The 16969-nt window shown below is 40.5% G+C and overlaps 1 protein-coding gene across 1 annotated transcript in view; it reads right to left on the reverse strand.

The window, feature by feature from the left end:
- Window positions 1–16969, reverse strand: part of gpr179 (G protein-coupled receptor 179) — a 339778-nt gene that overhangs the window by 56116 nt on the left and 266693 nt on the right. The window contains exon 4 of the mRNA XM_061230418.1: window positions 219–312. Coding sequence (XP_061086402.1) covers window positions 219–312 — 94 coding nt within the window. The remainder of the gene's footprint in view (window positions 1–218; window positions 313–16969) is intronic.

Consider the following 16969-nt stretch of genomic DNA (forward strand, 5'->3'; position numbering starts at 1 on the left):
AATGTTTTTACATAAAAAATAATACATTTCTGATTGCAAAATTGCAAAATTGCAGATTGCAAAACCTGGGTGATGCACGGCAGCCATTTTGCACCAGAACGCTAACCACACACTTACATATTTTTGGAAATACAAAAAATGCATTCAAAATGTTACATTTATACTGAACATTGTATGCTCAATAAATCCCTAACAGTGTGGATTTGCAAAGGACTTACGTGTTTCCTGAGGGACAGTTGGGCTGTAGTACCCCTCTTTGCAGTGGCAGCGATACTGTCCCAGGCGAAAGCCCTGTCCATTGGTTGGTTCACACTATGGGATAAAGATGTGTCATTTCAACTTATTTGAATTATGGATCTGTACACAAGAAATAAAAGCAAAAAGAAAACTCAAGCAGTGATTCCCAGGGTCCAAGCTGCATATGTAACAGTTGGCAAACAAAGAGACTTAATGATGGTGGACACCAAATTTACATATAGATGATGGACCATGCCATCAACTTAGGGACTTGCCTGGTAGGTTATATTGACCTAAAAATGAAATTTGATCTTTTGAATGTAACATATTATTTGAAAAAATTGCAAATACATAACTTATTCATCGGAAGGCATAGGATGTAAGTTATAGGTTAGTTATAGTTAAATACCTGTAGGATTTTTCTTTTTTTTTTTTACCACACTCAAAGAACCAGCACATCTGCTGTAGTCCTAATGTCTGACCCATCACAAATTTTATGGAGCAGTAGCAAGTCAAGATGTCAAGATACTCACCAAGTTGTGTGATGATTGGAAAAAGCATTAAGGTATGGCTGTTTTAGTAAAACTGGACATGTCCATGGACAAACTTTTTTTGATGCAAAAAAGTGTGGGGGAAATATCTACTTATTAAATATACACTCACTGAGCACTTTATTAGCTAGACCTGGACACCAGCCAATCATGTGGCAGCAACTAAATGCATATGAGCATGCAGAACTAGTCAACAGGTTCAGCCGTTTTTCAGACCAAATGTCAGAATGGGGGAAAAAATTTGATCAAAGTGACTGTGGAATGATTGCTGGTGGCAGAGAGGGTGGTTTGAATATCTTAGAAACTGCTGAGATATACAGCGCATCCGGAAAGTATTCACAGTGCTTCACTTTTCCCACATTTTGTTATGTTACTGCCTTATTCCAAAATGGAATAAATTCATTTTTTTCCTCTAAATTCTACACACAGCACCCCATAATAACAACATGAAAAAGTTTTTTGGAGATCTTTGTGCAAATTTATTAAAAATAAAAAACTAAGAAATCACATGTACATAAGTATTCACAGCCTTTGCCATTGTAGGGACTACAACTTCCACATTCCCACAGGAAAATTCCACGACGTCCACCACGGATGACGTCTAACTTGGTTCAGCCAATCCCGTAATGGCGCATAAGAGCAAGACAGGTTCTTGGGATCTCTCTTCTGCTTCTTCTCTTCGACGCACCCTTTTTGGCCATTCGCTTCAGCTCATCTGCTCCGAGACTCGGACAGAGGCTAAATGCTGCACAGCCCACTACCAGGCCTACGGACACACCAAGTTACCTCATGGCAACTTCATGGCCTATAGCGAGTGGAAACTGGTGTACGCGGAACGCTACATCAGTTTACCCCTGCAAAGCTCACCAAAGAACAACTGCAACGAACATCCTTCCAGCAACCGAGTGGACCAGACGACAACGCGCGGCTAAGACGCCCAAGCCTGCTCATCTCTCCAGTCCATTCACAGCACCATCGCCGCTTCTACAAGGACAGCATGTCTTTTGGATCCAGCAATGCGTATGGACTCAGTAAGAAAACAAACATTCAGGCATAGCCAGTGTTTAGTTTAGTCTTAACTGTTTTTGTGAATCTTTCAATATTTACCATCCTACCATTGTAATGTGTTTGGTTAGCTACATATATATGTACGTGAATTGATTCGCCGTCTTTTGCGCATGTATAGAGTAAAACTACGCAAGTAGTCCCTTCTCACAGCTAACTCTAACTCATTACCACACCCAGAACTCTAGCTTACTCAAGCTAGCTACTCCCACCTTTCCTTTGTTCAAGCGACACACGTGCACGCGCGCGCCCACACACATACATACACACCTAACTTAACCTACTAATTTACCCAACTAAATTTCCGTTAGTTTATCTGTTATGTGTTTGTATGTTTGTTTAATAAATATATTTTATTAAACCCCGGTGTCCGTTTTGGAATCGCATAAACATGAGAGCCGAGTTAAAGCAGTCTTTCAAAGAACTTCCAACCTTCAGGTTATCGGTATGTTTAATCATTAATATTGGTTATTTTAATTTTTAATTAAAATACTAAATTTGTGGTTAGATATTTCTGATAACAGTAATTTTATGAGACTGATTACTTTTTGCAGTTATACTGCTACATAATATTAACTGGCGCACCGGTTTCGTAGAGAGTAAAATCCCTACGTTATTTGGCGGCCCGTGCGAGGACCCTACATAATTTCCACTGATCAACCTTGAAATGTTTCTACAGCTTAATTGGAGTCCACCTGTGGTATATTCAGTTGACATGATTTGGAAAGGCACACACCTGTCTATATAAGGTCCCACAGTTGACAGTGCATGTCGGAGCACAAACCAAGCATGAAGTCAAAGGAATTGTCTGTAGACCTCCGAGACAGGATTGTCTCGAGGCACAAATCTGGGGAAGGGTACAGAAAAATTTCTGCTGCTTTGAAGGTCCCAATGAGCACAGTGGCCTCCATCATCCGTAAATGGAAGAAGTTCGGAACCACCAGGACTCTTCCTAGAGCTGGCCGCCCGTCTAAACTGAGCAATCGGGGAGAAAGGCCTTAGTCAGGGAGGTGACCAAGAACCTGATGGTCACTCTGTCAGAGCTCCAGAGTTCCTCTGTGGAGAGAGGAGAACCTTCCAGAAGGACAACCATCTCTGCAGCAATCCACCAATCAGGCCTGTATGGTAGAGTGGCCAGACGGAAGCCACTCCTTAGTAAAAGGCACATGGCAGCCCGCCTGGAGTTTGCCAAAAGGCACCTGAAGGACTCTCAGACCATGAGAAACTAAATTCTCTGGTCTAATGAGACAAAGATTGAACTCTTTGGCGTGAATGCCAGGCGTCATGTTTGGAGGAAACCAGGCACCGCTCATCACCTGGCCAATACCATCCCTACAGTGAAGCATGGTGGTGGCAGCATCATGCTGTGGGGATGTTTTTCAGCGGCAGGAACTGGGAGAGTAGTCAGGATTGAGGGAAAGATGAATGCAGCAATGGATGAAAACCTGCATCAGAGCGCTCTTGACCTCAGACTGGGGCGACGGTTCATCTTTCAGCAGGACAACGACCCTAAGCACACAGCCAAGATATCAAAGGAGTGGCTTCAGGACAACTCTGTGAATGTCCTTGAGTGGCCCAGCCAGAGCCCAGACTTGAATCCGATTGAACATCTCTGGAGAGATCTGAAAATGGCTGTGTACCGACGCTCCCCATCCAACCTGATGGAGCTTGAGAGGTGCTGCAAAGAGGAATGGGCGAAACTGGCCAAAGATAGGTGTGCCAAGCTTGTGGCATCATATTCAAAAAGAATTGAGGCTGTAATTGCTGCCAAAGGTGCATCAACAAAGTATTGAGCAAAGGCTGTGAATACTTATGTACATGTTATGTATTTCTTAGTTTTTTATTTTTAATAAATTTGCAAAAATTTCAAAAAAACTTCTTTCATGTTGTCATTCTGGGGTGTTAGTTGGCTAGGTAAGCAGTGTTTGGATAGTTAACTTTGGTGACTTTTGCTCTTTTTTTTTTTTTTTTTTTTTTTTTTTTTGAACAAACAAAGGCCCTTGTCCTTATCTTTGTTGTACAGGTAGCAGCTGAAATTGTACTTCCCTCTAGGGTCTTTCAGCAAACTTATCCCTGGTTATGGGTATGCACTTTGTTGTACGTCGCTCTGGATAAGAGCGTCTGCCAAATGCCAATAATGTAATGTAATGTAATGTAATGTGTGTAAAAATGAAAAAAATGAATTTATTCCATTTTGGAATAAGGCTGTAACATGTGGGGAAAGTGAAGTGCTGTGAAACTTTCCGGATGCACTATATACACAATGGTTCGGAAAATAAGAAACATCCAGTGAGCAGCAGTTCTGCAGGCAAAAACATTTTGTTCATTAGAGAGGTCACCGCCAGTGGAGAAGGTAAAGAAGCTGACAGGAAGGTGACGGTAATGTAAATATTAGATAGATAGGCAATTAATAGTGAAATTTGATGAATAATCTAAATATCAAATGTAGTTGTTTGTTTTCTATGAAGCCAGCTTCAGTCCATTCAAAGACATCCTTCAGAAAAGTACTAATAATAATTTGTTACTTAGCTGACACTTTATCTCACTTAAATTACATAAGACCAATCAAAAAAGGATTTATAATACAGAAATGTCAGCCTTCTGAAAAGTATGTTCATTTATGGACTCAATACTTGGCCGGGCAATCATGGGGAATACTCTCACTTACTTTTAATGAAATTACAACAAAAAAAAAAAACTTTTCCTTTTTTGAGATGCACCTGTACAGTTGATTAGACTTGCTCAAGGCCCCAACAGCTGTGCGGATCTCATTTTTCCGAACAAACATTGTGTGGCACTTGACTCTAACATAAGTAATTATATTCATTTATTTGCCTGTTTTGTCCTAACTGATGTACAATAGTGCATAGTGTGCGGGGAAAAATTCCCTTTTTAACATGCACAAATAAGATATCATAGGTGAGCGTCGTCTGATAACACAGAACCAGTAAAAACACAATAATAGCTATTCTTATACCTTTTAACTTTTGTATTTATTTGCGATTCTGGTAGGAACCCTGGTTTCCAGATCTATGTAGTAGTCTTGACACACCCACACAGCCTTCCTGGTCCCGCCCTCTAAGTAGCTCATTAGGGCATTTAAGGCAGCTGTGGCAGCATGGCTGCTTCTGCTTTTCTCTGGCTGTTTGGCTGGTTGCTAATATTGGCTCCTCTCTGTGACTGGGGTAGGTGATGCAGGCATGCATTTGGTTTTGTTAAGATTCTCTTTACATACTCAATGACTGAGTTTTAATTTATTTGATAGTGTCCTGTTTACCTGGTCTGCTGCTAACCGATTGGTGATTTAAGTCCTGGCCTGCCCTTCGGTGCTGGGGATTGTTACCCTGAGGCTGCTTGGCCAACATGCATTTTACCCAAGGTAGAACCCAATGTTCAGGGGTAACTAGGGTTTGAGCAGTACCTGAAGTAATTTATGTACTAATGTGCCTTTTTGATTGTAGGTCTCTATCAGCTGCTGTTTTGCCTAGATAGATTTTATATTCAATTTGTATGTGTTTTATCTAGCCAGTTGTCTGGTATTTTTATTGTGAGCTTACTGGTGTACTGGTGACCCTTTTCTGATTGTTAATATTTCTTTCATTTCTTTGAAGTGGAACTGAGTGCTGGCTTGGTTGCGAGGCTAGACACCTTGGTGTGGTTCCCCTCACTGGTTGGTAGTGTTAAAAAAGCACTGGGACACTTGTTTTTCACCTGTTTGCCGTGGTAGCCATTTTGGAGTGAATACACATGTGGTAGGTAAGTGGTTGCACCCCTGGACACACACTCAGCTAGCCTGCCTCCCCATTGCTGGCCTCAGTCCACTTTTCCCTTAGGGCCTTAGGAAGGGGAAGTTTAGGAAAATATTGTATTTTATATATTGATTAAATTTGTAATAAACCTTTTACTTTCACCTAGGTTTGGTTTATTTCCCATTCTTTCCACAGACCCTTTTAGTTAATAATTCAATAAATTTGCATTTCTTTTGGAATCACGTCTGTCTTTCTTCAGTTATCGAACTTGTGTAGTCTGTGTATCATCAAGGTATTACTCCAAGCCCCGCCCCCCCCCCATATACTTCCTGGGGTGAAATTCCCTAGGTGGCGTAGTCGGATGAATGGTATTTTCTTTGTTTCTATCACCGCCACGCCACACAAAGAAATGACAAAGTGAGAGCTTACTGGCTTTCTGATTTGAATCAGACATAGTAAGACTCTTATACACACTTTTCCTGAAGGGGGGGCTTTACCAAAACAAAAAGACATGAAGTTCGCCACAAACATTTATTAGTATTTTGTCTTCTGAATACCCCTTGTTGACCTTGCTTTAAGACCAGAATGTGCTAGCTGAGAAGCAGAGACATTAAGGTGAAAGGCTATCTGTCTGCTGGAGAGAGACAAAGACTTGTAGTAATTTCAATTCAGAAAGTGGTCTAATAGTATAAGGATTATCACTAAAAGGTTATTTGTAATCATGTGATTGTCTTTGTTAACACACATTGTCAATTAAGAATCAATTAAGAAAATTACCCTTACAATCGCCAAGGTCACTGGAATAAGTATAAACAATGACCTGATAAATGACAAATATTCTATCATCAAGTAACATGCTCCAAAGCCATGAACAATGAAGAGAAACATTTGATGCTATCGCTTCATTATAATCAAATGTAACTTCAGTGATGCTATTTTGGAGACAGATCGCCAAGGTGATGGGCTACAAGTAGCAAGTGCACAGTACACCTGCCCGGAGCACTAGCCCAACTTTTCGTGCGCACCCCCTCCTGGCCCAGAGCTACAGCCCAAGACCAGCCGTACAATTCCCTTCTGCCACTGCTGATTCAGCTGTAGCACCAAGCCTGTCCCGTTGCCTGACAGTGACACCCATTGGTGTTCCTACCACCACTCAACCTCATCTCTGCTTCAACTTTATAATTGCACATCTATGTGCTTTTATTAATCTGGTTTTCTGTTTAAAACCATTCTTTCTACAAACCGGTGTCAACTAGCGGCAGATGGGTTCCCCGCCTGAGTCAGGTTCTGCTCAAGGTTTCTTCCTGTTGCCAGAGAGTTTTACCTTCCCACTGTTGCCCTAGGCGTACTCTTGGTGACCGGTTTCTCTGTAAAGCTGCTTTGTGACAAAGGCCCTTTGTAAAAAGCCCAATACAAATAAAAATTGATTTGAAAATTTTAATTGAATAAGGACCTGCAAATTTAGCCTGGAAAGGGCTTCCCAGGAACGGCAACAAGGCCAGTACCTCATCACCGGATTTCAAACTTCGACCTTTTGGATCCTGGTCAAACAGATGTTTCATTTTTGACTGGGCATTACCCAGTGCTTTCTGGGCTGCAGCCTGAGCTTTATACAGACGAAGCCATAAACCACTAGCATAATCCAAAACATTCTCAGGAGGCTCTTTGGTCCGCCACTCATCAGAAATTACTGCCACCGGACCACAGACAGCATGACCAAACACAAGCTCATCTGGACTGAATCCCATGCCTTCTTGGGCAACCTCTCTAAAGGCCAACAACAGCCAAGGGAGGCCACCTTCCCAGTCACGAGAGAGTTCCGTGAACGCAAAAGTGACTTTGGCGTTTGATGAATAATTTCGAAAAAGCCTTTACTTTGTGGATGGCAGGAACTCGAGACATTATGTTGTGTTTTCAGCTGTTTAAGAGCCTTAGTGAACTGCTTAGATGTAAAATTAGACCCTTGGTCAGATTGAATAACCTTTGGAATACCAAAGGTGCACATAAGTGTGGTCAAAGCCTTCAGTACAGACTTTGTGGTGATTGAACACAGCTGATATGCCTCTGGATAATGTGTGGACTGACACATAACCATCAGCAAATGACGGAGGAAGTGGATCTACACAGTCCACAATCAGATTTTCAAAAGGATTGGTGGAATGGGATACAGGGGAGCAACCGGTATTATTTGGTTTGGTTTGCCTGTCAACTGATAGATATTATATGGTTTTACATTGTGAATCAACATAAATGCATTCACAAACACAGCTGCTTCAGATGCCATACGCGTTCATTGTTCGGTAACATAAACCGCAACAGAATCGACAACTGAACCTTTAAACTGTTCCAGTGCCATCAAATCACACAATTTTTCGGAAGTATCAGCACCCGGTCAGGCATAGATGGGCCACATGAGATGGAACCATCCTCCATCATCATGGAACCAATCATTGCAATATCTAAGTCTGGCCTTGCCAACAAATTTGCTCTAGCAATCTATCCCTTTCCATTGCCAAATTTTCCATTTTTTCCTTTAAGGCCAATTCCCTTCCTAAAGCCATTCCTTTCAAGGCCATCTCATGTTCTTTTAATGCAATTTCACGTAATGCCAATTCCCAGCTTTTTTCTCTGGATGGAATGTCTGTGTAATCGAACGGTAAATCTACAGACTCAAATGGAAAATCATTACCAATGATTCACAGTTCTAAGCTTAACAATATTAATTAAGGGTATTTCTTTAACCATGTATAGGTAATTGTAGGAGTGAACTAGGCAGTGTGTTGGGCTCGTGCACATATAGACAATTCAAAGTTGTTTTTGGATTTATAAAAGGAAATTGCGCACTGGCTGGCGTACACAAGGTGTTATAGAATATTTTTTGGCATACGACATTTCCTCTTTTCTACCTATGCCAACATTTGGATTCGACGCAGAGTTTTATAAATGAGGCCCCAGGAAAGATACAGTAGGCTACTACGACTTTTGCTATTGCAGAACTCGGAAATTGCCTATCTGGCTAACACCCACAAAAGAAAGAAATCCATTTAAATGTTCAGAAAAGTGACAGGTCCAATAGATCATTAAATTAATACTTGCCTGTTGTCTGTTATCCGTGTGTTGGTGTTACAATTCCATAATATCCCCAGGCTTGTTTTACTTCCTCTCCTCCAAACGGCAGTCAGGGAAGACTTTTGGCGTAATAATTATTTAAAAGAACTGAGTAATTAATTTCAAGAAAAGTTTGGGCAGCTGTGTTGATAGTCATTTCTGCCAGGTGGATTGCAACCGTTATTGAAATTTACAGTGATCGGCTGGTACAGCATATACTGTATATGATGGATAACCTCAGTGGCGACGAAAACTCATTTAATAAAAGAGATAAGGAGCTGAAGTGTTTTTTTTTTTTACCAATGCACTAGGGAAAGGGCAAAAAGGGAGAGACAGCAACAGTTTGGCAGTGTTGCTTGCATGAATACAGAAATTATATTCTAAATCAAAAATCTGATTCTACTGCACCTTGCATGCTGAAATGAGTTGAAGGGACACACTGGGTAACTAATTCGTTTTTCCCCCAAAAAAATTACTGTTGTATGTAAAAGTGCAACGTTGTATGGGAACCCTGCCCTCGTTAGGATCAGCACCATGGGGCTGTCCAAGCACGTGAACAGATAGACCTCACGGGGGCTTGAGCCGCTGCCCATTTGATCTCTCACTTAACAAGTGCCCTTTTGGATGGTGGTGTTTGCAATTTGCGTCATGCATCACTCTGGTGATCCCTCGGCTGTAGTATTGGGTGCTACTTGTCTTGATAAACAAACAACTGATGCCCACTTGTTATGGATTCATGTTGCTGTACTGACACACATCCGTAGATACTGCTTACACCTTTTCACTGTCATAAAACAAAAACACTTACGATGCTCAAAATAGAATAAACCATTTTAAATCAAGTAGTCAGTTTTTCCAATTTACAGCCAATTCAACATCTGTGCCCTTTTGCCATTGTGTTTTCTGTCTCTGTCAAGTCCCTTGTGCTTCAGCTTTTGTTACCCTCTGTGACCACCGTAGTCTTCTCTGTTTCATTAATTCTCATTCATTCGTTCCACCTGTGTCTTTGCCTTCCACTCTTTATATGTACTTCCTTCCTGTCTCTTGTCATTCATTTCACCTGTTTCTCTTTGTGTGCTTGTTAGTATTGTACAGTTCAAATAAATAGCAGTGCGTTAAAAAAAGTGAATAAAGTGGAACTCTTTTTTAATAGCTTTTATTTTGATATTTAAAATGTAGTGGAAACACATTCCATTCCAAATCAAAGCATTAACAAATTTTATCAAGTCTGCGTTATTCTTTTACAGGAAGCAAAGAAAAGGAATATTAATCTGTTCAAAAAAATGGCAGTGTCAACATTTTTCTCTTCAAACTCAGAAATTACAGTATAAACTGAAGAAAATTTTCAAGATTTTACTTCACTTTAAATTAATTAACTAATATTGAGTTGCATAACCATTGCATGCCTCTGCATTGCATCGAGTCAACCAACTTCTGGCACCTAGAAACAGGTATTTCAGCTCAGGATGAATGAACTACATTCCACAGTTCCTATGAATTTTTAGCTTTTGCTTCAGAAACTGCATTTTTCATGTCACCCTACACGTTTTCAATGGGGTTGAGGTAGGGGGATTGAACTGGCCACTCCATTACCTCAATCTGGAACCAAGATGTTCTTCATTTACTTGTGTGTTTGTGGTCAATGTCTTGTTTAAACACCCATTTCAGGGGCCTTTCCTCTTCAGCATACAGCAACATAATCTCTTCAAGTATTTTGATGCATTCAAACTGATCCATGATCCCTAGTATATGAATCCAACACGGTCTTATGAAAAACATCCCCATACCATGATTTTTGCACCACCATGCTTCACTGTCTTTACCGTGTACTGTGGCTTGAATTCAGTACCCGGGGATCGTCTGACGTACTGTCAATGACCACTAGACCCGAAAAGAACAATTTTACTCTCGTCAGTCCACAGAATGCTATTTCTTTTTGGGCCAATCAATGTGTTCCTTGGCAAGTTTTAACCGATTCTGCACATGCCCTTTTTTCAACAATGGTGTTTCTTGCTGATAGCTTAGCTTCGATCAAACGTCTTCTGACTAACAGCACTTACAGTTAATTGTAGATCATCTTTGATCTTTCTGGAACTGATGAATGGCTGAATCTTTGTCTATTCTTCAATCTGTTTTAACAGTAGTTGCTCACTTTCGGGTTTTTTTGTTGCCATTTTAAAGCATTTGAGATCATTTTATCTGAGCATCCTGTAATTTGATGTAACTCTTTATACGTTTCCCCCTCTCCAATGATGTTTTTAATTAAATGACATTGTTCCTCCGAACAATGGACTATTTTACTCAGCAATTCAGAAGGAAATATTTCATAACAATGTGTGAAACATTTGCTTCCCTTCTTCCTTAATAAAGGACAATTAATGACACCTGTTTTTTCAAAGAATGAATGAATTCTGTAATTAAGCTCCCCACTGCAATTACTCAGAGACAATTACTCAGAACAAGCAGCGTGCATGTCATGACAGTTGGGTCTGTTGTTTTTCTATTGCACTACTACATCTACAAGTAAATTATTTGCCATGCAGAAATATCACTACTACTAATAACAGTGGTTCATCAGGTTACTGCTATTTTTTTTTAACATGACTGTATTTTCTGACCCGTTTTCCCTCTCTGTTTTTTAGGGCCCAAGCACCGTAGGGTGCGAAGGACCCTATTGTTATCGGAAGGATTATTATTATTAGGGCCCAAGCACCGTAGGGTGCGAAGGACCCTATTGTTATTAGAAGGATTATTATTATTTCTCTTCTGTTCTTTTTTTTTTTTTTATTGGACAGTATATAGAATAGAGAGACAGGAAGAATGGGAGCAAGAGAGAGGGGAAGACATGCGACAAATGTCGGACGGTCGGAATCGAACCGCCGACGTCGCGGCTCGCAATGAGCATGCGGTCAGTGCTCTACAGGCTGCGCCACTGAGACACCCCCCAAATGGGCATTTTTGAGGGCCTTGCCATAGGTAAAAAGTCTTGAAATTTTGCACACACATCAGAACTGGTGGCCGTCAGGATCTATCAGATGCTCAGACCTGGGTGTGGCCGAGGGACTCCACAGCGCCCCCTATTGCGTTGCCCCCCCCCCCATCGCATTGTTGTTTATTGAGGGCAGGTACTTTGAGCTACATGCAATAAATGTGGTGGGCATGTGGGGCTCCTCAATACAAACACATTACTCATTCACATTGATGCAAATATGCGAACAGGAAGTCAACCATTTTGAATTTTGTGAGTTTTCACACGTACTAAACTTTTAAGTACTCCTTCTAGGGGGTTCATTGCATTCACACGAAATGTGGTCAAAGTGGTCTCAGGATAGTCATGATACTAATTCCGAAGGATATTTTTGATATCTCAAACGGTATGGTCATGGCAAGGCGTACAATTTTCATGTCACGCCGCGCCAACAGGAAGTAGCCATAAATTCATGGTCTACATTGTTTGATCTGGCTGATATTTTACAAATATGTTCACTGTTAGAGTGTAATCACATCCATATACCAAGAAGAGGTCAATGTTATAGCGCCACCATCTGGCAACAGGAAGTGAGGTTTTTATCATGTTTGTATGCGTTCCTGCTAGGGTATTCATCACATTCACACCAAATGTAGTCATCATGATCTTCGAATAGTCCTGACCCTAAATGACAAAAGGATTTTTGATATCTCAAACGGTTTGGTAATGGCGAGGCGTATAATACACACGTTACGCCCAAAAACAGGAAGTGGGCTTAATTCCGTTCTACATCATCTGATCGGGCTGATATTTTACAAATATATTCACTTTTGGAGTGCAATCACATCCATATCCACATGGGGGCGTGGCTACACAGCGCCCCCTATGGCTCTTTTCTAATATTGTGGACAAATACTTTCACGTAAATGCACCACATCTGGTAGGCATATGGGTCTCCTCAAGACACACACATTTCTCATTTGCATCCCTTAACTTTTCCCAACAGGAAGTGAGCTATTTTGGATGTTGTGTGTTTTTAAGTGTTTTTTCACATACCAAACTTTGAAATACTCTTCCTAGGGGGTTCATCACATTCACACAAAATGTGGTCAGCATGATATTATAGCCCTGACACACAACTATGAACTGATTTTTAATATCTTGGAATGGTAAGGCTATGGTCAGCCTTAAAATTTACTTGTAATGCTGCCCAAACAGGAAAATTGTGTATTAAATCATTTCAAAAAGGTTTTAAATTCTACATTGCCTGATTTTGAGGCTACAACTTTTCACATATGTTCATTGTTGGAGTGTCATCACATCCATTAAGCAATAATAGTTCACTATTTTCGCTGAAGACTCATCATACCCAGTCTTAAAACTTCAACGCAAGTCGCAACTGACTCTCCCATTTGTAATACGCGACTGCCATCTACTGGCAAAGATTGGTATTGTTTCTCTTTTTCTTGGATAAAGTGATTTCTCAATGACAAGTTTTGTTTCTTTTTGCGAGTCAGTAACCATAACGATGTATGAGTAACAGCGGCAGCCTACGTGACAAAATGTATTGACAACACACAGCCCACAGCAACGTTTTTTCTCATCTACCTTAATTATATGGATTGAATAACTAAAATAAAAGACAGGCTTTTACTGGCAGGAAAGTATCATATATTTAAAAGATTAACACATATAATGCATATCTTGCATTGACGTTCAATATTATTTGGTTTAAAAAAAAACGTAGTGTAGCATTTTAAGGACTCAACACAAAACAGCTGTTCGGAAAGTTGGCTTGAAAACCAAGAAGCCTTATTAAGGAATTCGAGCCGTTTCTATTTGACTTCATTCGATTGAAGTGAATGCCGTACCCCAATTAAATGTAATTCGCGTCGGAATACACATAATAGCCTACACTGTCAACGTGAAATAAAAATATATAGAGGTTTAAATCGATGCTATATTGGGACATTTGTTATGATGGCTTGTGCAACAGGCATTTTCGGTACCGTTGACCATAATCGAATGCTAGCATTTATATCATTACACTGACCAAGTCCTGTTAAAAAGCACATTTTTGGTTCCTTTGTGGAAACAGTGAAGTTGTCTACACAATCTATTCTACTCACAGACTAACTGCGTCGCTGAAACTTCCCCCATTTCTGATACGGGGATTCCATTTATTGGCAGAAAGTGGTACTTTCATTTTTTTCTTCCTTCAAGTGATTTTTCAACGATAGGTTTTTGTTTTTTTCTAGCGAGCCAGTAGGCATAACGATGTATGATTTACAGCTGCAGCCTACGTGACAAAATGTATTGACAACACCCAGCCCGACGTTTCTTTGCATCTATTTTCATTTTTGAATAGAATATCTGAAGTAAATATTAAAGACATTTAATGACTGTCTTTAACTGGCATATATTTAAAAGAGTCAAAAGTCAAAAAGAAACGTTAACGTTTGAGATGGCTCTGGTCGAACTCTGTGTTAACATGAGACCGTTATGTTCAACAAAGGTATGGCATGCAGGTCGTTGCGAGATGACGCGCATTGGCTAACAGCAGCCAGCCTGTCCACTGTCTGTGTGAGTCAAAAAAACAGGTCAGCTACGTTTGTTTACATGAATAGAAAACTTTCAGTTAAATCGCCAGATATGTTAGTTTATTTTGCTTGTCATTAAACACGAATTAAGAGAACATACAATTTCGCTAGGAATTTTTGACTTAATATGAAAATACCGGATTGAGGGCAGAGACTTGGCATCTCCTTTAGATTTGGCTGAACAAATGCGTTTCAGGCAGCATAATTAGCGGTGAAATGGAAAAGAATGATGCTGGCTAACTCCACGTTTAATGCAATATTATCCGACACTTCGGAGAGAAATTATTTAACCAGGATGAAAGGAAACATACAACTTTTGGCCAATAGATAAAGTACGTGTATAAGAGGGCAGTATAGCTTCATGGTTCAGACAGTGGATTAAGACATGCAAGGTCCGCGGTTCCATCCCCGGTGCGGCCACAATAAAGTTGAATAGTTTCTTGAAGCCAATGGTTTTATTTTGAGTGCATATTTATAACCGAATGACTTCTCAAGCGTAAATTGTGCCTCCCGCTGTAAAATCTATTGAAATTAATTAATCTCTGCTCTCCATACAGGACTGGAGCATATTATTACACTGTGCAAGCAAGAAGTAATTTTTGTTTCATTCTACATTGTCTGATGTGGCAGAAACTTCACACATGTTCATTTTTGGAGTGTAATCTCATCCATATACCAAGAAAGGCTCAATGGCATAGCGCCACCATCTGGCAACAGGAAGTGGCTTTAATTTTACTTGACATCTTCCAATTTGGCTGAAAATGGACAAATATGTTAATTATTGGAGTGTAATCAAATCCATGAACCATACACGGCTCAATATTATAGCGCCACCATCTGGCAACAGGAAGTGGCTTAAATTTTACTTGACATCTTCCAATTTGGCTGAAAATGTACAAATATGTTAATTATTGGAGTGAAATCAAATCCATAAACCATACACGGCTCAATATTATAGCGCCACCATCTGGCAATAGGAAGTGAGGCTTATATCATTGATGCATTCCAATAGCAGCAGAAACATCTTCATTGATCAAAGGGGAATTCCTGTGCACACTATACGTTGTCCAGGAAGGTGATTATTTCCAAAGTGTGTACATATTGTGAAACATGTCATTGGCACAACTATGCGACCAAGGCGGTTGCGCCCATGGTGCTTGGGCCCGTTCATTGCTGCTTGCAGCTATATTTAGGGCCCAAGCACCGTAGGGTGCGAAGGACCCTATTGTTATTGGAAGGATTATTATTATTATTATTAGGGCCCAAGCACCGTAGGGTGCGAAGGACCCTATTGTTATTGGAAGGATTATTATTATTATTATTATTATTATTATTATTATTATTATTCTTTTTCTTCAGGCAAATGGGCTTTTTTGAGGGCCTTGCCATCCGTAAAAAGTCTTGACATTTTGCACACACATCAGAAGTGGTTGCTGTCAGGAGCTCTCAGATGCTCCGACCTGGGCGTGGCCGAGGGACTCCACAGCGCCCCCTATCGCATTGTCTTCTATTGTGGGCAGGCACTTTGAGCTACCTGCACCTAATTTGGTGGCCAAATAGCGCTCCTCGTTCCAAACACATTTCTCATTCGAATCTAATCAAATATCCAAACAGGAAGTCAGCCATTTTGGATTTTCTGAGTTTTACACGTACTACACTTTTAAGTACTCCTCCTAGGGGGTTCATCGCATTCACACCAACTGTGGTCAGAATGGTCTCAGGATAGTCATGATGCTAAATTGCCAGGATATTTTTGATAGCTCAAACGGGACAGTCACGGAGAGGATTACAATTTTTATGTCACGCCACGCCAACAGGAAGTGGCCATAATTTCATGGTCTACATTGTCTGATCTGGCTGATATTTTAGAAATTTGTTTATTGTTGGAGTGTAATCACATCCATATCCCAAGAACAGGTCAGTGTTATAGCGCCACCATCTGGCAATAGGAAGTGAGGTCTTTAACATATTTGTATGCATTCCTGCTAGGGCATTCAGCACATTCACACCAAATGCGGTCAGCATGATCTTAAGATAGTCCTTACGCTAATTTGTGAAGGAATTTTTGATATCTCAAACGGTATGGAAATGGCGAGTCGTACAGTACACATATTGCGTGCAAAAAAATGACTTTTTTTTCGACATCGTCCGATCTGGCTGATATTTTACAAATATGTTCACTGTAGCAGTACAATATCAGATATATACATATCAATCGGGGCGTGGCTAGACAGCGCCCCCTATAATTATTATTCTCTTTTTTTTCAATGTATTTTGCATTTTTGAGGTCCTTGCCATGGATGAAAACTCACGGAATTTTGCACACACATCAGAAGTGGTTGCTGTCAGAAGCTCTCAGATGCTCAGACCTGGGCGTGGCCGAGGGACTCCACAGCGCCCCCTAATGCTTTGTCTTCTATTGTGGACAGGCACTTTGAGCTACCTTCACCTAATTTGGTATGCATGTGGGCCTCCTCTGGAAAAACACATTTGTCATTCGCATCGAATCAAATATGTGAACAGGAAGTCAGCCATTTTGAATTTTGTGCATTTTACATGTACTACACTTTTAAGTACTCCTCCTAGGGGGTTCATTACATTCACACGAAATGTGGTGAAAGCGGTCTCAGGATAGTCATGATACTAATTCCAAAGGATATTTTTGATATCTCAAACGGTATGGTCATGGCG

The sequence above is a fragment of the Conger conger genome, chromosome 2, assembly GCF_963514075.1.
Source record: "Conger conger chromosome 2, fConCon1.1, whole genome shotgun sequence".
In the NCBI taxonomy this organism is placed as follows: domain Eukaryota; kingdom Metazoa; phylum Chordata; class Actinopteri; order Anguilliformes; family Congridae; genus Conger; species Conger conger.